Raw genomic sequence first — 21,041 nt, forward strand, 5'->3', positions numbered from 1 at the left:
GGTTTGGTAGTAGGAGCTCAGAGCGTACCTAACTCTGTCTTTTCAGCTTTTTCCCATTATTAAATCTACATCTAATAGGTAAACTCATGAGTACACCAGTACTTCTGTTCAGTAGGCACGCCACTCTAGTGTGCTTTGTGATGCTCTATCCCCGTTTTACTGTTCTAGTTCCCTGTCTGTCTCATCACATTGTACAGCAAGGAGAAAATTAACATATTTGTTCACTGCTGCTTTACAGGTTACCAAAATGGTCAAAACTGTCACCACCAGAACAGTGCGTCAGGTGCCACTTGGGCCCGATGGCCTGCCAGCAATGGATGGCTCGTCTCCCATGGGCAGCTACACGGATTCCATAGACAGAAGGTACATGAAGAATGGGGAGCGATACATCACACCACAAGCATCATCCACGTTAACTAGATCTTACAACAGCTACAACGATTCTTACACCGAAAGCCACGAAGGCCAGTATCGCCCTTATATCAGCCACGATGGTTATGGAGATCTGTCGGATAACTACGGCAGCTTGTCTCGGGGTGTCAACTACCGTCCTCGCTATGCCTATGTGCCAGGAAACAGCTACAGGCCAGATGATGGTAGCTTCACTTTGCCAAGCAGAAGGGATAACTACGGTCCCGTTGCCCAGCCTCAGGTGCCAGTGGGTAGCAACGTTGACTTGTTGACTGGAGCCGCCCCCAGCCAGAACGCTTCCAGCCAGAGCCTTATGGACTGGAAGATGATAACCGCAGCCTTGGAGTAGATGATGAAGGATATGAACTAGATCCTGATTACTCCACTGTGAACCGGAGGACATCTGCAGGTGTGCCAGAGAGAGGAAGACCTCACAAAGGAAGGTAAAAGCCATTTGTTTTTTATAATGTTAGTCTGTAGCTGTTTTGCTTATTTGAACATGTACGTTGGAACTCTTAATGGTCTGGTAAGTTCTGGAATTACTTGACAGAAAATACATGTAGAACCCATCAATTCATTAGCCCATAAAAGACTGCAAAACACACCTGAAACACAGAAGGGAGTGAGGGTGGTGCTCAAGAATCCTTTCACTGTTTTTCTGGGCTGCTTAGTTCAGGTTGAATTTAGAAAGAAAGATCGTCTTGTAGAAGAGGGATGTTATTTTTAACTCTTCTGGAAGAAGAGTTGTGACTGCACTGTGTTGTCCTAGAGCCATCCCACACTAGCAAGGTGAAGAGAGGGATTTGTAATCTGCGAGACTTCTGACAGGTCTGGTTATGTGCACATCTGCCAGACGAAATTTGAACAGCTGATTGCAGCTGAGCTGATCCCTGGTGTGAAGGGATGCCGTGTTATATAAAAGATGTCTGCGAGGTGTTTGACAGCCTCGGCTCCTGAGCCTGGGCTAACCGCACACCCTCAGCTGCGTGACGAGCCTATGCAGAACCTCACTGAAGTACTTCCAGCTTTTTGCAGGACCGGATCATTATTTTGTCCTGTGCCTATGTAAATGGGAGAGAAGAGCATCTGTGTTGCAGATAGTGTAACTCAAGTGACCAGTCAGAAAGTACTTCTGGTTCAGTACCCTTTCCGAGGGATATTCTATTTTATGTCATATTTTCAGATACTCGATTTTTATGATGGGTTCACAGCTGTCAGCTCTTGCATTTGGAGGGGAAAAAAACAAAGAATTACTTAGCTGAAAGTCATCTTCTGAGTATGAACCTGAAAAACTTGTATACCTTGTTTTTCAAGCTGTGTACAGACTTTTGCGTGTGCTCGCGTGAAGTCATATCCTCGTGACTCAGTGTTTGATATGGATTGAGTTCTCATTATTTCCTTTTAGTTTAGAGTGGTTTCCAGAGCTGTAAAGGGGGTCTGGAACCCACCTGCCTCTGGCTGTGTAGATGGTCTTTACACCTCGTAGTTCTGACCGAAGCTTCCCTTCAGCAGCAGTAGTGAGTGGGATTTGGACAGGCCTTTTTGCTGTCTTCTCTTGGAGTGCTTCTACTTGGGGTTCTTAGGTCATTTGTGATTCCATTCACACTTTCATACCTCTATCTGCCTTCACATTTTTGCAAGTTCATTTTAAAGCTAAATAGAAGCAAGTACCTGCAAGTTGTCATCCGTATGGGGAAAAAAAAGAAAGAGGAAAGGTATCAAGGCATATCTCCCAGAACCCCTTTCAAGTCCCTTGTGACATCTTTGATCCTGCAAGCTTACCAACCAGTGGAACCACCTCAATATTTTATGGGGCTGAAGGGAATACCTGCAGTCAGTGGGGGCCAAAGTACTGATCAGTCTATCGAACTCTATCTGGAGCTCCCCTGCATCCAAGCAAGTCAAGTTTACAGTTGTCCTTAACAACTGTCAGGAAGCAGTGCTTTTAAATTTTTATTAACATTTTTCAAAGTGTATGCACAGTGGATAATTAAATGTATTCTTAGAACCTACCCATTTGCATTTTTAAACGTTTGGGGTTTGGTTGGGTTTGTGGTTTTTTTTTTTTTCCCCCCAAACATCCCTTTGATTTATTGTTCCTTGCAGTTTCGACAGGACTAATTCAGAATTTTTGTTTTACATTTCTTTTCTTGTGAGTGTTTTTGTGTTTAATATGATCAAGAGGCTTTGACAAGTAATTAGCCTGACTGTGGCAGCAAAGTTTAGCTGGTGAGAACATAAGAAGATTGTGTGAGGGTCTCTTAAGTAGTTACTTTTTGTCATTTCAAAGAAATGCTGTAACACTTCAATAAACCTGCATTTCAGATGCTACTGATCTGCAAGAAACTAAAGACTACAAATAGTGCTTTGTACTAGATGAGGGTAATTACTACTTGATTTTTCCTCTCAAGTTTTCTAAAATAAGTTATTCCTTGTGAAAATGATTAAATGAATGTGATAAAACTCATGACACTTTTGATTTCAGAAAGTTTGCATGTGTAGAGTAGGTATAGCAACAACACCCCTGGGAGTTTTTGTCCATCTCGCTGACTTCCAGCTTGGGCATCTTCATCACGTTGCAAACAGAATTCTTATGTTGGCTAACTTGCTGCAAAAACCTGTTGTTCTCTCATCTTCTTCCCAGCAAGTGCTGCCCACATTTGTCATTAATGGTAGAATAAGGATCCCTACTGTCATCAGTTCCTAGTTTTGATGCTGTTCAGTCCGAGAGGACTCACCCTCTCCGAGTGGGCCTCACCTACTGTGCGATAAGGAGGCAAGCCAGCTGTGTCTGGAGGGGGTCCTAGTCAAGGGGATTACAAGTAGGGATTGTTCTTTCCATCCCTTGCCTGCTGTATTTGATCGCAGAGATAAGTATCTATTTTACTTCTGTCATCATCAGCCTCATTTTAAGCTACTTACATTTCATTTTAAATTGGGGGAAAATGTGCCTTCTCACAAACATCTACAAATGCAGATAAGTGCACAAAGGCAAATATTCCCTCTGTTGGCTCTTCAGTGCTGGTGGCTGGGTTTGTTTCTTGTTGTCTTTTGTACTGAGTCTCTGCTGTAACATACCTTATTTTGTGTAACAACAATACCTGGCACTTTGTTCTGCTCCTCAGCATGTGCTCTGGTTTGGTTTAAGTCAGGTTGCATAATAAATTGGAGTGAAAGTCATTTGGGCTGTATAATACTGATTTAATATTACTCGGATTTACTTGTGAAGGTATTCACGCATCTCTAATTGGTTGTATCCCCTCCTTCACTTTGTAGGTTGCCTTTATTAGCAGGTTTTTTATTGTAGACTTAGGGTATTGCTGTATGTTTTATGTACAGTCCTGCTGAAAAGAGAAGCAGTAAGTCCTGAATATTTTTGATTCACAGAAAAATCTCTACTATTATTTGGATTTTTTTCTATCATTAAATGGGACTTAACACAAATGATCAGGGAAAAATAAGAAGTCATAATTCATCTTACTTTTTTGAATTATCTTCTGCTCAACTTCTTATTTCTTGCCTCTGTGGTAATTTCTTTCTGGAGTGGATCATTACAGGTTGCACTTGTACTAGCACTTATGGAGGTTCTGTCCTCAAAACCTTGGAGCAGCTATTGCCAGTGTTACTCTTCTAGACTAGACAGCGTATGAATTTTTATAATTTAAAAAATCAACAACAAACCAGGTTGGTGCTGCTACACTGTCTGTGAATGGCATGGGCCCGATCTGAGAGACTGAGACTGTGTTTGGTGGTCCCTTCATGGTCCAAATTATTCTTATCAGAAAAGCCAGATTTTAGATTAGATAACTCTACCATCAGGTCTCTCTTGCTTCTGTTACGTATAGACAGTGCGAGACTGTTGGTATCACATACCTGTTAGTTGCATTCTACTTCTGGTGGTTTTTCAGCCTGGAATGTAAAGATTTGTATTTGTAGAGAACCTGTCAGCAGGCACCTCTGGCCTGACCTCCCCCATGCCAGGGGGGGTCTTGGCAGCGCCCGTGCGGGCGTCTGTAAGGCTGGGGAGGTACCGCTCACTGCACTGCCTCTTGGTTTAATGATGCAACCCAAGTGTAACACCAGGGTGTAGGCAACATGGGGATGTTTTCTGCTTTTGGCAGATCTATGGATGTGCCTGGGCACAACGGGGTGAAACAAAAAATGAGTCAGTTCGGAAAATATTTGGGTTTTTTCTGAGGCTCCTCCTCAGAGTGAATTCGATCTCTGTTGATCAGGTAGCAGAAGACTGACGTACGGCTGAGCTGTGTGGCAGGCAGCAACCTGAGTCAGCTCATCCAGCTTTTAGGTGGTTCCAGCCAAGGGGATTTCAGTGTTTTAACCATATGGCCCGTAACCGGGACTTCTCTTGGCAGAAGATTCAGTCAGTTTTGAATCCTCTTGTGTGTCCTTCTACCACCGAACAGAGGCTGGCAAAAGTAGGACCTCATTCTTCAGTCTTTAGATTTCATCTTCAGTGTTTGGCACCAAGTTCCCTACTGAAATCCCAAGTTGTTCTGGTCTTTTATCCTAAGCAGTCACCAGCTGCAAACTATGATGAATGTAACACTTGTATAAATTGTTGAGGATTAAATGTGTAAATCCTTCACCTGTTTACTCAAATGTGCCGATGTTGAAGCCACGAGAAAGATGATAAATCCACAGGCTCTCTCCAGTTTTTATCTATGCTAGAATGTCTTCTGATCAATTCCCTAAGACAGGTGACTAGTGAGACCCACTGCGTCCCAAAAACTCATCTGCCTTGCTACAAGCAGATGGAAGGCAAGATGCTTGTAGTCAGCAACTCTGGCATACTCCCGGATCTCTTCAGTCCCGAGTGTGGAGCGCTCCTGGCCTCCTGAGCACAGACGACGGTCTCCTGAAGCTCTCATTAGTCCTCCCATCGAGTGGCTTTCCTTTCCACTGTGGCCAGTCTGCTGGCATGAAAGCGAGAAATCGCCTTTGGCCCCCACCGGTCTGACTTGGAGGGATGATTTTGCTCCGTGAGTGTGTCCATGTGTTGCTGATACTACTTTCTTGTTTTCAGAAGCTGGGTGTGACTCCCTGAGATACTTGCTTTTGACTTCACTGTTTCCCTGGTCTGCACTTCTGAGGCCCCCAGACCTGCTGTTAAAGGGAGGGGAGATACAACTTGAGGTGGGCCAGGCCATATTCGCTCGCACAGCGTGGAGATCTCTGCCAAGGCAGCCAGAGGCCGTGTGGCAGGTCCTGCATCACGCTGCCTGGTCAGTTGTGGTGCTCCTTTGCAGATGATCTGCCTTGGTAAACTGCTTCCCTTCAGTGCTCTTAAGTGATGGCAGAGCTGATATTATTTAGAGCCTTCCTTGTAAAATATTTCAGGATTGTTTTCCTTTAACTACATTGTGTGTTGTTTTGGTAGATACTTTTTCATTTTTCTTTCTTTTCTTCTTTTTTTTACTTTCTCCAGACTTGATCACCGAATTCAGTCATGTGAATCTGAACTCATGTGACATTTGCCTTTGCTGAGCTTTTTTGCACAGCTCTGACGTTCACACCAGGATCTCAGAGTTTGTAGAAAATGATTCATGGTCTCGAGGGTCAGGTGTCCAGGTGTTATTTGGCTGCCAGGTGAAGGCATTGGGTTTCATTACTGGTGCGTTAACCGGTTGCTTTTGGCATGGTTTTATCCTGCGGTGGTAGGTTGGATCTGACCAGCGTGGGCTTACTCCAGCTGTAGTGGGTTCCAGGCAGTGCTGCCCTCCTCACCACCACCTGCATGATTGATCCTGCACTGTCTGCAGCTCTCCATACCCATGGCACTCAGGAATGTGACTCAGAAATGTTCCCTGCAGCATGAAGCACTCAGCATCTTCCCATATGCTGTTCTGCCCCAGCTCTGTGTCTTGGGGCTTCCATCAGAGAGGGATCATCAAAGCCTATTGACTGTCCTTGGTGCATCAGTAGATTTATGTCAGAAAAATGGAAGAAAAAACTCTTTTATTAAAAAAAACCCAACTTTGTTAGAATACGGAGCAAGTCGGGATATGATCTTTTTTCTTCTTTGTTGTAATGACTTATCCATTACTTCAGGTGTTTACGTTCATATTTAATAACTAGTGTTTGACAGTTTAAACAAGTTAGTGTCGTTGGCACAAGAGTTATGTGGTTCTCTGTCACAACAGTGTTACGATTTAAAGTCCCAACTGAAGTTTTCTTTTGGGCAAATGTAATGAAACCAAGGAGCTTTACCTGGCACAGGGGAGAGGATGCAGCGTGAGGAAGATGGGTCCATCCGTGTGGTTCTGTTTGGAAGGCTTCATGGAAACAGTGCAAACAAACTGCATCCCAAGACAATTATTGTCTTTGTGTATTTGCATGGATGAGAGGGAGAGAGAAATTTAACTGTGCACCACCTCAATTACACCTACACAATTACCTTGTGGGCAGCTCACAAGACTGAGGCGTGTGAAATTGCGAGTTACCAAGTCAGGCAAGCAACAGCTGTGCAGAGGGCAATTATTAACATTAATCTCTCCTACTTTCCTTTCATGTGGTCAATGAGAATTTAACGTGGGGATGAGTTTGAGAAATGAGTTTTTGCTGCACTTTTAATGCTGATTGTCCAGAATTTGCATATGTAAAACCTGAATTTTGTTTGAGGCGCAGTTAAGAGTTTTGTTATTACTCTGCCCTGTGTATGTGCACAAAAGTAAATCTTCTCAGTGTTGTTACTTTCTTCTTGCATGATGGAAACAGCTTTGTTCTGCAACAGAAAATACTACGGCTGTCCAGACACTGTAAATTACTGCGTAGAGCAAGTAGTGAATTATACATACACAAGTAACTGCATCGATAAAAGGATTTCTTCAAACTCATTCTGAGTTTTGGATCCTCGCCCATTTTTATCCTTTCATTCAGTTTATGGTTTAGAACAGCAATTAAAGCAACTTAAAGTCAGTAGAGGCGCTTTTAACGTTAAAAGCGTTAATTGTACGAGACTACGTTGAGTCTCCACCTCCGGCTGCTCTTCTCCCCAGAGTCTACTTTAATTAGCAGTCCCTCTAGGATAGCAGCGAGCTCCATGTTCTTTGAGTTCTAATGGTCTGTACTTCCTTCAGCATGACATCAGAAGGTGTTCAGTAACATCAGGCAGTGATTAAAATCAAAGTTTTCCAGAATTATTTTGTAGCAATTAAAACTACTTACTTGACTGAGAACTACAATACTGAGAGAGTAGCTAACCCATCGAGGAGAAAACAATAAGGTACAAGCTGCTACTGTTTAAGAAAATATGTATTTTATTTATATATAAAAGAAGTCAGCTTATGTTAACATCTGTTAAGAGTAGTATTAGAGGAAATGGAGAATGAAGAACCTAGACTTGAGGTTTAAGTCAGTGGGATTAATTGGATTTTTGATTCAGCTCCCCAGTGGGTCACCTCAGCAGTTCATCCCTTCTCAGCCAGGTTGGTGAGCTGGTGTGAGCCTTTGGGGCAGAGCCTGAGGGAGGATACATTGCGGAGTTGAGTGTGTTCAGGAGCTCGTACCTGTTAGGCGCAAGTCGCCTTCTTGCCCTGTGGGCTTATTCACGTGCAAAATTGAGGGATTTGTGACCAGCACGCAAGCTTTGGGTTTCCTTTTGTACTTCTGCAGACTTCAGTGCTGTCTGACAGACGGGTGAGATAACATGCACTGCAGCTCCCTGCTCGAGCTGTGCATGTTCTGGGAGAGGGAAGGTGCCACTGTGAATAAGGGATGAAGTATATCAGTCAATCTTAACCAAATTCGGAAGTTGTAAATGCCTGTCCTTACAAATATCTTGCAGAAATGTTCTCTCTGTAAGTAGCTAGTTGTAGGGAATGATCGAAGGACATGGATGTTTTTGGAGGTTAGAGATTGTAGTTGCAGTGGTTGCTAAAGAAAAACAAAAAAATGTCAAATACTGATTATTTTTTTTAATATGAAAATGTGTAGTCTGAGAATGTGCTGTGTTAGAATGTTTTCAACTCAGTTGATTGTAACTTTGCCCTTTATGTGAACTAGGCCAGTAATATCTGAATAGGGGTGTGAGCTGGCTGTGACTGACCTTACTGAAGTCACCCACAGTGAATTATGGCCCAGCGAGATGGTTGCCTTCATTCTAATGCTGTAAACGATCTTTAGAGTGTCTAACACCCAGGTTAGTTGCTGATCTGGAGAGGAAAGCTCAGAGTACTGGACTTGGCTTGGATGTCCAGCATATTGCTCGGGTGTTAAAAAGCTGGACGTAGGCCTCTTGGCTATCGGTGTCTTACCTGTATTCTGAATGTTTCTGTACGAGGTGAACTTTTATCACATGTTTGGATTCAGGACTTCAGTTTCCCATCATCTTTGACTTTGTTACCTGTGTTGATGAATTCAGTATACTTGAGTGAGCTTCAACATGGCAATGTAGTGGAATTTCTCAGACTTACTGAAAAGTATCTGTGGTGTCTGCCCAGGCCTTGAATGCCTTTAATTAGAGTTTTGGTTTGTTGCAGAAGTAGCAGCTTTAATGAAGCTCAGTGTTTCCTGCTAAATGTGGTCCAGCTCTATCATAATTGTTCTGCTGGGTGACCAAAATGCAAGCAATCTGCTTGGCTTGCAGTGCCTGTCATCGTTTCATTGCTAGCCAAACAAATACTGTGCTGGGTAGTCCCCTCACTGCTGAGTACTCGGCTGTGGTTCATTTGGAAGTTAGTACAAATAAATTATTTGGAAGTGTAAATATGCTGCCCCTAATGATGTTTGTGATATTAAAAGGTCTGTTCATAGAAATCTCTATGCTGACTCAGAGGTACAGAGTGTTTAAACGTGCCTTTTTCCCCCTCCCCTTTTCTTTCTCTTGGGACTGTTGCTTCTTACAGGGGCTACGATGACCCCATTGAGACAGAGGTGGTTGAAGAGAGGATCCCTTACCTTCATGGTGGCTACGCAGCACCGCTGGCACAGCCAGAGAGAGGAAGCATGGCTAGTATTGACCGTCTGGGGAAGCGCTCCCCCTCTATTGACAGCATTCGTAAAGACCCCAGGTGGAGGGACCCTGACCTCCCGGAAGTAATTGCCATGCTCAGCCACCCTATTGATCCAGTCAAGTCTAACGCCGCGGCCTACTTGCAGCACTTGTGCTACGAGAATGATAAAATCAAAAAGGACGTCAGGCACCTTAAAGGGATACCTATCTTGGTGGGCCTGCTTGATCATCCAAAGCCGGAGGTCCATCGTAAAGCCTGTGGGGCTCTCAGGAACATCTCCTATGGGAAGGACAATGAAAACAAGGTGGCCATAAAGAACTGTGATGGGATCCCTGCTTTGATCAGACTATTACGAAAAACAAATGACATGGAAGTCAGAGAGCTAATTACAGGTCAGTGTCTGTAGTTTCTTTAATGAATTATTCTTTAGAGGAGTCCTTTCAGCTTCAGGAACAAGAAATTCTGGAGATTAGAGCATTGAAGGAGAATTTAGATCACTGGCTGCAGCTGTTTCTTTAGCTGCACTGTGTGTGTGGTGTGAGAAAGCCTAAGGCAAACGTGCCCTTCAGGAGGAAATGGAGATCATCTGTGTATGTAGCACAACTGGGATTCCCTGGCTGCTGAGAGATGGATGATGCTTTTTGGATGTAGCATGCAACTGCATGTGGTTGAATTACTGAAGCTTAAATGAGTTATAGCAACTTCATTGACAGGTAATTTGTAGTGTGCTTGCCCTCAGCATCTTATAATCATGAGGTAAGATGTGCTAATCTAAACCCTTCCTTGTTAATCTCCTCTAAAACAATCCTCCTGCCGTGTCCCCACTACTTCATATTGATAGAACAGTTAGTCTCCTCAGGTACCCTTCCACCCCCTCGGTGCTGGGGACTCTGAGGCGGAATATAAAGTTGTAGTTCTTTTGGGCTGGAAAATTCAGATTTTAAGGACAGTAGAGTCTGCTGATGAGATACTCTGGACACGAGTATTTGCTTGTTGCAATAATCGGAAAAGGGAGAATTACATTTTGAAGTTACTGAGTTCGTGCGTGCTTTGCGGGGAGTTTTCAGTCACTTATAACTCCATTATTCAACCTGTGTTTTATTTGAACTTAGTCTTGGACATCATCCAAAAAGAGTAATAAAGTGTATGCCAAGTTTCAAAGTTCAGCCATTAAGTGGAAAAGGGTAGAAAAGTATGTCAGCTCTTAAACTAAGGAGAAATATATTGTTCTTCAGTCTCCCATAACTTATGAAGAGTGAAATGGATTTTCCTTTCTCTTCTCAGAAGCAGCAGGGGATGTTTGGATGGAGAACGGGGCAGTTGCAATGGATTACAGTGCCGGAACAGAATTGTTCAGAAAGTTTAAGTTTGAAAATGGGTCCAGGGCGCTGAAATTCTCTAGCTACCTTATCAGTGTTGGATTCTCCAGGCAGACCCTCATGCAAACATGGATTAAGCCATTAGAAGGAAACGTCATAATTCTATAATCACCTCAGAATATTATAGCAGCTCTCCTAGTTTTAATGGCAATCATAGCTCTGATACGAACAGTGGCCTTGGGTGTTCCAACTGTTCTTCCCCAGCCCTTATAGGATATTGAGCAAGCTAGGTCTAAATATACAGGGTGGAAACCAGCAGGGATATTTTTCCAGTGAGCTGGTAAAGGAGAGCTGTCTGTTTTGTCAGAGAACTTCGAAGTGGCATGTGTTGGTTGTGCTTCGATTGCTGTCTGTGCTTTGTTTCTTAACATGGAAACTCTGTGGGTAGTATTGACATTCCATTTGTTGCACTCATTTAGTATGATGGCTGATTTAATTCTTTTTTTTTTTTTTAAATAAAGAATATCTGTTTATCTACTCTTCTAGTTTACTCAAAACTCATTTCTGGAGTGCTGAGAAGGAATAAATTTATGTCTTTAGATTCAAGAAAGAAGCCAGTCTATAATTTACTCTGAAGGAATATCATTATAATGCTAAGTGGTAATCAGTCAGTTTTGAGATGGCAAAACCGAACTGGATGTTTTCCCTTTTCACTAAATGGCGATTGTTTTGATTTCCCGTTGATTAATTAGTTTTACAGTTCAAATGCATTTTATTTGACAGTAGCTCCTGCTAATTAAATGTAGTATTTCTATTCCACTTTAGTTTTTGCTATTTAAAGCTCTTTATTTCCCCTTACTGTGAAACACCAGGAATACTGAGGGCATTAACCTAAACAGATGTCCAGCAACAGATGATGTGCATTTAATCTCCACCTACCCAGGAATAATTTCATTCCACTTCTGAAATGATATGACCAGATCCGGTGTGAGATATTCAAGCATCAGTACAGAAGAGAAGGAGTATTCCAGCAATGCCTCTGTGGCTGATGCTGGTGTACTGGCAGTCAGTGTTCAAAGCCTCGGCCGATAATGTGGAACTGCCAGTTCGAAAAACGAGCTCCCAAAGTCAGCAGAGAGAAACAAGAGCCAACTTGAAGGGTAGAGGGAGCGTTCAGCCAGGGCTGCTACAAAGGGACTGTGTTTTGCAGTCTGAAAAATTCAGATCACAATTGTGATGTTCTCGTGGTAGCTCTCTTGACTTCCTATCCGGGTATTATTCCCTAGTGACAAACCAAAGTCTACCTTTGCCATGAAAGCTCCTCATTCGGTCTGGAGTGAAATCTCTGGGGATTTATGCAGCAGTGCAAAAAAAAAAGGGGGGGGAGGGGGGAGGCGGGTGGAGTGTATTGTAGAAGAGACAACAGCATAGAGGGTTTGCTTTTTTCTGTCTTTTAACAGGCTGCAAATTCAGGTTTGGTGTGACACACTGACTTTTCTGTGGCTTATTTCCCTAACTCAATACTGGCTGCTTTTTGAAAGCTGATGAGTAATTATCAGCTGGTCATCCCACATGTGGACAAATGATAAACCGTCCTGCTTTCTAGAGAGATGTAAGTAATTTAAAGACACTTCAGATGTCTGAATTCAAGAGCACTCCCAGTCTGGAAGTTTTCCTTCTCTGGGTGTGGGACGCTGCCTGCCTGCAGGACAGGAGGTTCGTGGGTGCGTACAGTAAGGCATGTTATTTGCAGCTGGAGAGGGTGCTTTCTGGCAAAAGAGAGCATCATTCTTGTCTAATTTGAGAGTCAGTCCTTGGCTGTAGTACAGCTCCGTGGCCTCTCGTTAACGTGGCGATGTGATGCAGCAGCGCAGCTGTCCGGAGCAGGCTGAATCCCGCCAGTCAGCTGGGTGTGGGCACTGGGTTAGTAGAGTGGGAAAACCGCCACGCCAGTATGTTCAGAGCGCTCAAGAGGGAGATTGCAGTGGGAAGGAGAGTGTGAGGGAGGAATCGGATGTGTGACAGTACGAACGAGTGAGACTTGATGTGTGTTCACTTGACTGCTTCTCAGAATATATGTTTTGGAAAACAGAAGTTAGGCAAATGTACTGATGTGCAGTTTTGGGAGCAGCGTGGATATACTGACGCAACACTACTGCCATGTTAAGTGAGTCTGTAGCATTTTTTCTTCCAGAAAGCACTGGTTTTAGCACAATTTGGAAACCTTCTCTGGGTTAATGCCTCTCTGCTTTACCACATGTTCTTGATATATCTGCAAGTGGCACTAAAACGTGATGTCCCTCAAGGTAAGGCAGATGTGAGACATGTAAAAATACCTTCAAAACTCAAGATACATTCATAAAATGCCACATATCTCGCTTTTCTTTCTTTCTTTTTGAAGTCTGGACTTATGAAACGTCTCCTATGTACTGCACTGAGGAAAAAGCTTGATTTAACTATTAGTGTCCATAAGTAAATCACAATTAGAGTTGTGATTAGAAATATTCCACAAAATTGTTCCCTGCATTCCTTTGTAGTCTTGGAACTGTACTGCTGAACTTCCAGTGGATCATTTTCTTGAGAAACGGAGAGAAATGAGGGTTAGGCTGATAAGGAATTAAATCTGTTCTGATTGGAAAAGCTGCACAAGTTTTATCTTGACTGATAAGAGGTTTTTCTGTGGAGGAAATGTTCCTATCCGATACGCAAGACCAAAATTCTATTACATTCTTTGAAAAGCAATCAGAAGTTGGTAGATTTAATGAATAATTTTGTTCTTTGTGAGAACATTGAAAGTAATTTTGTTGTTTAATGGCATTGCACTGATTTTACGTGGTGCAGAACATGATTTTCCTAACGTGGTATGTTGCCAGATTGGTTTTAATTGAAAAATGATTGGCCTTCAAAATGCTCTGCAGAGGAAATACCCTGGTCCAGTCCTAGAATAGCAACTTTCAGGTCGATCAGCTTCCTCCTTCAACACCGTCTGGGTATTTATGTATGCAGAGATCCTGTCAGCTGATCAGACACTGACTTCTTGAAGTACCATGCTGTCTTCAACTTCCTGATTACAGACGCGCTCACCCCTTCCGTTCTCTATTACAAGGCTTGTCAGAAGGTCCATGGTGCGCTCTGTAGCATGGTAGTTCATGTGGAGGTTCTGAACTTGACCACTGCTTAAGCTGAAGAAGCACAGCTCCAGTCTTCATGACTTAGAATGATAACACCAACGAGTCTGTCAAAGAAACACGTACAGGACCAACATGCAACAAGAAATCCTCGGTGAATATAATGCAGAGCACTTGGTTTTTTCAAACAGTAAATGATTTGGTATGGACCATGGGCCGAGAATTCAACAGCTACTTCTCATTTCTTGGTGACATGGGATTTTTGCAAGTAAGCGAGCAAAGCAGGGTAAGATTTCCCTTGATTTCAGAAGATGATAGCATGTATGTGTTCTGCCACAATTTCTTCAAAAATCTTTCCACAGCTCTAAGGAGATGGAGGTTTAGGGAATTACGGCTGTGTGCCTAATCACTTTTAATATTATGTAAATCAGATAGCTATGTTTATATTGAAAATTACTATACCATATGTCTTTAAAATAATCAGTACTTGGAAGCTGTTTTCCCTGCCCAATATGCTGAAAGAGTAGTAATATATAAATATATTACAAATAGTATTTGTGAATAAATACAGATTGATCATGATTGTGATCATCTTCTGAAAACAAATAGTTCATTGTATTTCTGTAGTCCTAAAATTCATGCCATTTGTGGTAAAAAAGGCCAAAACTTGTGGTGAAGTTGCATGGAAAATTTAGATAACTTCATTTCCCTTATGCTGCTGTGTTAGTGACTTCCTTTCTCCTGAGTGCTCTTCATTTGAATTGATTAAACTTAAGAGTTTTAAAAACAGTTTTTCCAGCTTGTTAGATCATTAGTGTGTTATGCTAATAGTCAGGGAACTATTTTTAAAAATGTGCATCAAATTTGCAGTGATTTTAATTTTTTTAACTCAGATTTTCTTACACAGCTAAACCCTATAGTCTGTCTGTTCACTTTATTTTTCAGTTTCTGTGGCTGTCACTTTCAGTGTCTTTTCCATGGAATTTGTCTTCTCAAGAGCTGAAAGGATGTTGTGATTTAGACCTTTGTTTTCATAATTTTGACTAAGATGTATGTCTTTCTTAAATAACGCTCGTTATTTCCTGTGTTTTTTCTTGTGGAATATCTTCCCAGTGAAGTCAACCTCAAATCTGCATTTTCTTCTCTGTCTTTGGGACCACAAGATTCCCTCATCCCTGTTTATCTTGGGCTTCCTTTCTGTTAAATGCTGTGTGTTTTCCTTCGCTGAATGCTGTTCGACAGAGGGACTTTCTTGCTTTTCCTTATGTAACCATCAAGGAGAATGTTTTATATATAAGTGGTTTCACATTTTTTAAAAATTTGAAGAGTTTGCACTAATTACTTTATAGTAAGACTGTCTTTTTTTTTTTTTTTTCACGGTTTGTTGGTGAAACATTTATGAAACATTTGAGAAATGGGAACCAGATGAGAAATTGAAAAGCTTGCAAACTGTTGGGTTTGGTTTGTGTTCTTTCTTCAAAGAGGATGGAGGAAAGACGTTCTTATTTATTTTCAGTTCCCGCTGTTTTGTAGCCAGTGAATGAGCTCAACAGTCAGGATGTGTTTGCCCTGAATAGTTTATTGCATAAATTGCAGTCAGCCTCTTGATGAAATTTCTGGGTGACTGTGTACAAGAGATGTTGTACACATCTCTTGTTGTTGTGTGCGGGGGCAGGAGCTCTCTTGACTTGTGTGGGGTAGATCCACAGTTTAGTGCTGCTTTCACTGTTGCAATCCAGTTAAAATGCTGTTGAATCCCAGTTGCATTTCGTCTCCTGAAATAACTGCTGGTGAATGAGAATGTAGGAGAAGAGGGAGTTTGGAGGGGATGATTTTATTTTACACGTTGAAGGTATTGAAATATAGACGCAAATCTCTGTCTTAAGCAAAATATTTGAGCGCTGGAAAATTTTTGTACTATCCTGCAATATTAGAGCTCTTGGAAATTTTATAGGTATTTTTGACATTAAGCATGTGTCTGCCTGATTCTTTTTAAACAGTGAAGTTTGCCTTTGTGCTTTCACTATGCAGATAACACATTATGTCACTCCTCCAGGAAGGGGGAGGAGGCACAAGCTCATTTCAGGTGCACAAGAAGAATGTTTGTTTAAGGCAAGAGCTCTTAAAATGGGGATGGCTGTCGGATTTTAAAACCTCATTCTTCCACATACAGATGATCTTAAATCTCCACTTTGTTTCCAGTTGTGATATTTTGCAGTTTCAAAAGAATAGATGTGCAGGATCCTTATGAACACTGTACTAGGTTCCTCAGCTGATGCCTTTTTTTCCTAATAGTGGGTTTTTGACTATTGCAAATACCAAATACTCCATTTATGATCCTGTGAGGGAACCCTAACGTAACCCTCCAGACCAGGGTATTCTGCACCCACTGTTCTCAGTTTGAATCTAGGTTTGCTCCAGAGATTATTATCCTGTATAATTACCTGGGATTTATCCATCTCATTCAGTGCTGGGTGAATTTTGAAGTACTGAGTGAGCAATGCGTTTAGGGATGTACTTGTAATTATTATTTTTATATCAGTGAGTCTGATATGCTTAAGGAATTGCTGTACAATAATTAAAGAAAGACTGTCCAGTGAAGTATTTAAAATAAATTGGGTAGCTTATGTGTCAGTTTCTATTGTTGTCCTATAAATACTGACGTGCATATATTTGAGTCAGTTTGTTCTGAGAAGTAAAGGCTTTCTTCCACAACTAAATGAGGCCAATTAGCATTTTCTGCTTGGTTCTGCTTCTTTTCTTATTGTCCATTGTTTGGAGTTTTGCAGTGGCAAAGGGTGATTTATTGTAATGGGGATGAAGAGAAAATGAATTCATATTTCACCTATACAGTCATGTTTTAAAGCTTAAAAAAAGTAGGTTATAAAAATCTGATACAGTGTGTTGTCTCTGAATGGCCAGGGTAATAGGCCAGAAAAGCAATATTTTTGTATAGCTTTAGAAAAAGACTGAAAGAAACATTGTGGTGTTCATTCTGTTGTCTACCTCAGAGTTTCTTTATTAATTAATGTGGTCTACTAAGTCTGAACAGATGTCTGGATTTTGTTAAGATCACTTTGAATAGGAGATGCCCTAGCACTTGACTTCTGAGGCTCTGCTAATCATCAGCCGTTGAGGTTATTGTATAAGTGCCAGTCACAACTCAAATGGAGATAAAATTCCCATTCTGACCTGGTACCTGCCATGACTCTATATGGATAATACTCTGATATTAAAACAGGACGTTTGGCATTTGACACTTCTAACCCATAGCAGTGAAAGCCTGAGTGTGAAGAGAGTTCCCACGGGATAGCTGCCTTCCCTCATTTGGAGGTGGGGGCGGGGGCTCTGGTCGTTCTTTGGCATGCTGGATCGTGGCAAGCTGCAGCCTCCCTCACTGCTCCATGCTTTCCGTTGACTGATGGGGTCCAGCGCATCCATGTGTGTGTGTTGTATTGTGTGACATAAGTAAGAGATCCAGGGTATTTCCAGTAATTTTTAAAGTTTGTAAATTGTAGGTTTTAAAACTTGGGGTGACTGAAAGGGTCTGAAACAAAAGGTTGCTCCTTTTGGGGTTTTTTTGTGTTTTGCTTTGGACATGTATCCTAAGAGGTGAGTATCTACAATGTGCACTGCACTATGCACAAATTCACCCCTGTAGTAACAGAACAGGGAGCCTCAGGTCGGTATGTATCTCCTTAGGAAACATTTCCTGTGTGTTCTGGGGAATCGGGAGAATCTAGCTTTTCCATTCAGTCTCTCTGAAGTTTTTCACGTTTTCACTCTTCCCCTTGGAGATAAAAGTGTGCGTCTGGCTCCCTCCCAGTGTTGTTACTGATAGTTCTCGAGTGTTACCAGGCTGGGCCTTTGCAGAAGTTATCTTTGGAGTGCATGTCCTGGTACAGTCCTAACATAGCGAGCGTAACTCTTGGCACACTAATTCAGGTCTGTTGGAAAGTTGGATCCTTTACAGAAAGTCTTCTATTATGTTTGACTTCTGTCTACTTTGGCTCATAATTGAGGTAAAAATGGAAGGACAAAGGAGTTTTGGTGCTCAGCTTCTTCAAGGAATCATACGCTTGTGGCACCAGGTGATTCGAACACAGATAGTCCCTATGACAGGAAAATGTGAAAATAAATAATAAAGAGGAGTCTTGAATGAAATATTGTCTTGTGCAGAGGATAAGCATAAGATCAATTATACTCCATAAATTTATCCACTGTTTTTATGACTTGCTCGATGTACTTGTCTGCTGCACTGGATGAATTTTTACCTTTTTGAGGCATAGCTAGACGTAAAAGTGTAACAAAACTTGTATATATCAGAAAAATCCTATTAATCTCCCATGGCAGGTCCCATTTATATACTGTGGTGTAAGGCTTGATGACTTCAACAATATTCCGGTCTTGATAAAAGAGCTTCCATACGTTTGTTTGGAAATGTTTCGGTTGCAGCGACTCTGTAGTTTTCCCTAAGCTGTGTGCTCTGGTGTCTCATCAAGTGGTTTTGCCTTTTCATTTAGTTTTATGATTTAGCCTTTTAGCAGTTCTCTGTGAATCTAGTGATTCTATTTACTCTAGAGTTTTTAAGTAGTTACTCTTGTTACTTAGCAATCACTGTTTGTTCTGCAGGCACCCTGTGGAACTTATCCTCCTATGAGCCCCTGAAGATGGTCATTATCAACCATGGTCTGCAGACGCTCACCAACGAGGTGATTATACCCCATTCAGGTTGGGAGAGTGAGCCGAATGAGGACTCTAAGCCTCGTGATGCTGAGTGGACAACTGTCTTCAAGAACACCTCTGGTTGCTTACGGTAAGGCAGAACCGTGAAGTATTCATCTGTTCACCACATCTTGTGTTTAGGATTTCATTAAAATTATTTTGATTTGAAATAAAATATCATGTGTTTCTTTTGGTTTTGCAGAGGTTCCCCAGTTTAGTGGCCACAATAGCAGCGCTTGGAGATATTTGCCTGCCACAGGCCCTCTTGTTGTAGGACTACCCATGTAGGTGTGTCAGTGGGCTCAGTGCAAAGAGTTGCTCATTTATCCAGGTTAAGGGGAGTGGGTTTGTGTAGATCAGGGTACAATGGAGGGTGACCCCAGGTAAGGTTAACTGCCACGCTAAGTACAAAGAAAGCATTTTGCAATGCAAACTGTGCCGCAAGTACTGAGCATCACACTTTCATTTCTGTTGTACTGTGAGCAGTAGGCTGTCTCTACACATTTTTAGTACCTTCTCTGCTTCCCATGATGGTGCTGGTTATAGATATTTGAAAAGGGTATTTTCACGCAACTCCCTTCTTGATTTTAGGCCTTCTCCTGTCAAAAGACGTTTTTTGCAGGTGTTGGGGAACTGTTTCTGTGAAATTACACTGAGATCCAGTTTTAGCCGCGAACACTTCTTGTTGACGCAGTCCTGTTTTAAGCTAAAGTGACTAAGAACCTACGGGAAATTAGTTAAGAACCTGAACTACTGACCATTTAGGAACCTATTTCTAATATTCCTTGCAAAGGAGCCTTTTCTGGTTAGAAATTGTATTTGCATGTCTGAGAGCAGGACAGTACATGCTAGACGCTGGGGTCAAGAGGGACTCCTAATACAGTCTGAAAAACCTGGAGAACCAGTGTTCTTCAAACACAGTCGCTTTAATTTTGCTTTGAGATAGAACAGTGGAGATGCCCTTTTAGATGCTTCAGCTTTATCATGAAGTCAATTAGTCTGAACAAAACTAATAAAGATTTGGCATCATACCTTCTGTTGCTCTGAAGAATACTTCTGTCGGATTTCTTCTGAGTAATTCATCTTCAGAAGTCGGTTCATTTCTGTTTCTTGGGCTTGTGGTTTCTCAATTGCAGTAACTATTCCCTTGAGTAACTTCACAAATTAAGAAAGTAATGAAAAGTGTTCTGGAAGGGCCCATTACTGAAATTATTTGCAGTCCCACTGGAAACTAAGGTCCTTTAAGTAGGCTACAGACATCATAGGTTTCCACTTACTAGTGTCTCATTTTCTAATGGTGCTCTCCAAGAGGAAATTAGTCATGGTGGGGGATAAAAGGATTATCTGAATGAATATGATATTCTCCAGTAAGTGTAGACAATGAGTTGATCATTAGTAGACTAACCTAATGCACATCATGAATTTTTCTTAGCATGTGGATCCACTTGAACTTCTACATTCCAGGATAGAATTAGGGGGGTTTTTGGTTGGTTGGTTCATTGGATTTTTAAGATTTTAAAGTAAGGTACTGGTCTTACAGGGCATGCAGAAGCTTTGGACATTGTATTCTTAAGACTAATGAAGAGGGTTGTGGAGCACAGTAGTGCTGAGACACGTTAGTTAGAGAATTTGAATTAAAAACGGTCCTGATGAGCTTCGACTGCATCAGGACAGCAGCCAGTGAATGGTAACTGCTGCTGCTGTTGAAGGGGAGAAATGAATTTCAGTCCTGTCATCTATAGCCTCTGCTGTCAAAGTCATGTGGGACTATGTGCGTCCTTGTGGAAAATTTGAGGCTTCAGTCAGATGTGGGGTAAGGTGATTTCATGCTTGAAAGTAGTTGCTTAAGGTAAATGGAGATGTGATGGCAGGTTAGCAGGGAAAGGTAATCTGAAAAAGGTAGGTTGTTTGTGTCTCTGTGCTGTGGAGAGAGCAACCTCATAGGAAGGCGGGAGAACTGTCTTGCTGTCTCCTTATTTCTTGCAGTGAGACAAAGCGAGTCCAGAACAACAGGCAAGGATGCAGGAGTAGGTGAGAGATGAGCTGTCTTTTGGTTGATTGTACTTCTTGTTACAGTGTGTGTGATATTACATAGCTTTTGTAGAGCGCTTCCAGATCTACAGATAAAAATGTGGGTATCAAAAGTAATTATCATTACTACTGTTGGAAGTAATTGTGGTGTTTGTTGAAATCCTCTGCAGCTCATCCTTAAAAGCACCAGTAAGATAAGATAGTTGACACCAGCAGAGACCAAATTTTTGCAGCCATCTGTCTGACAGACGTCAGTGTTTAAAAACCTCTTCTCTTCCTTTGTTGACACAGTAGCTGGTCCTAGAAATTCAGTTTTCCATCAGTGGAGCTTATTGCAGACTACAAACTGTTTACCAAGTTGATACTTAATTTGGAGGTTAGTCCTCTTGATGGTGTGCCAGCCTCCTTTGTCCCCTGTGGAAGTGAGCCTCAGGTGTGTGCAGTGCTCTCCTCCA

The 21,041-nt window shown here is 41.9% G+C and overlaps 1 protein-coding gene across 1 annotated transcript in view; it reads left to right on the top strand.

The window, feature by feature from the left end:
- LOC104511873 (armadillo repeat protein deleted in velo-cardio-facial syndrome homolog) overlaps nt 1-21,041 on the top strand; it is a 59,524-nt gene that overhangs the window by 17,583 nt on the left and 20,900 nt on the right. The window contains 4 exon segments of the mRNA XM_010154655.1: nt 239-679; nt 682-854; nt 9,276-9,775; nt 18,463-18,646. Of these exon segments, the coding sequence (XP_010152957.1) occupies nt 239-679; nt 682-854; nt 9,276-9,775; nt 18,463-18,646 (1,298 nt within the window).

The sequence above is a fragment of the Eurypyga helias genome, unplaced genomic scaffold (assembly GCF_000690775.1).
Source record: "Eurypyga helias isolate BGI_N326 unplaced genomic scaffold, ASM69077v1 scaffold33406, whole genome shotgun sequence".
Lineage (NCBI taxonomy): Eukaryota > Metazoa > Chordata > Aves > Eurypygiformes > Eurypygidae > Eurypyga > Eurypyga helias.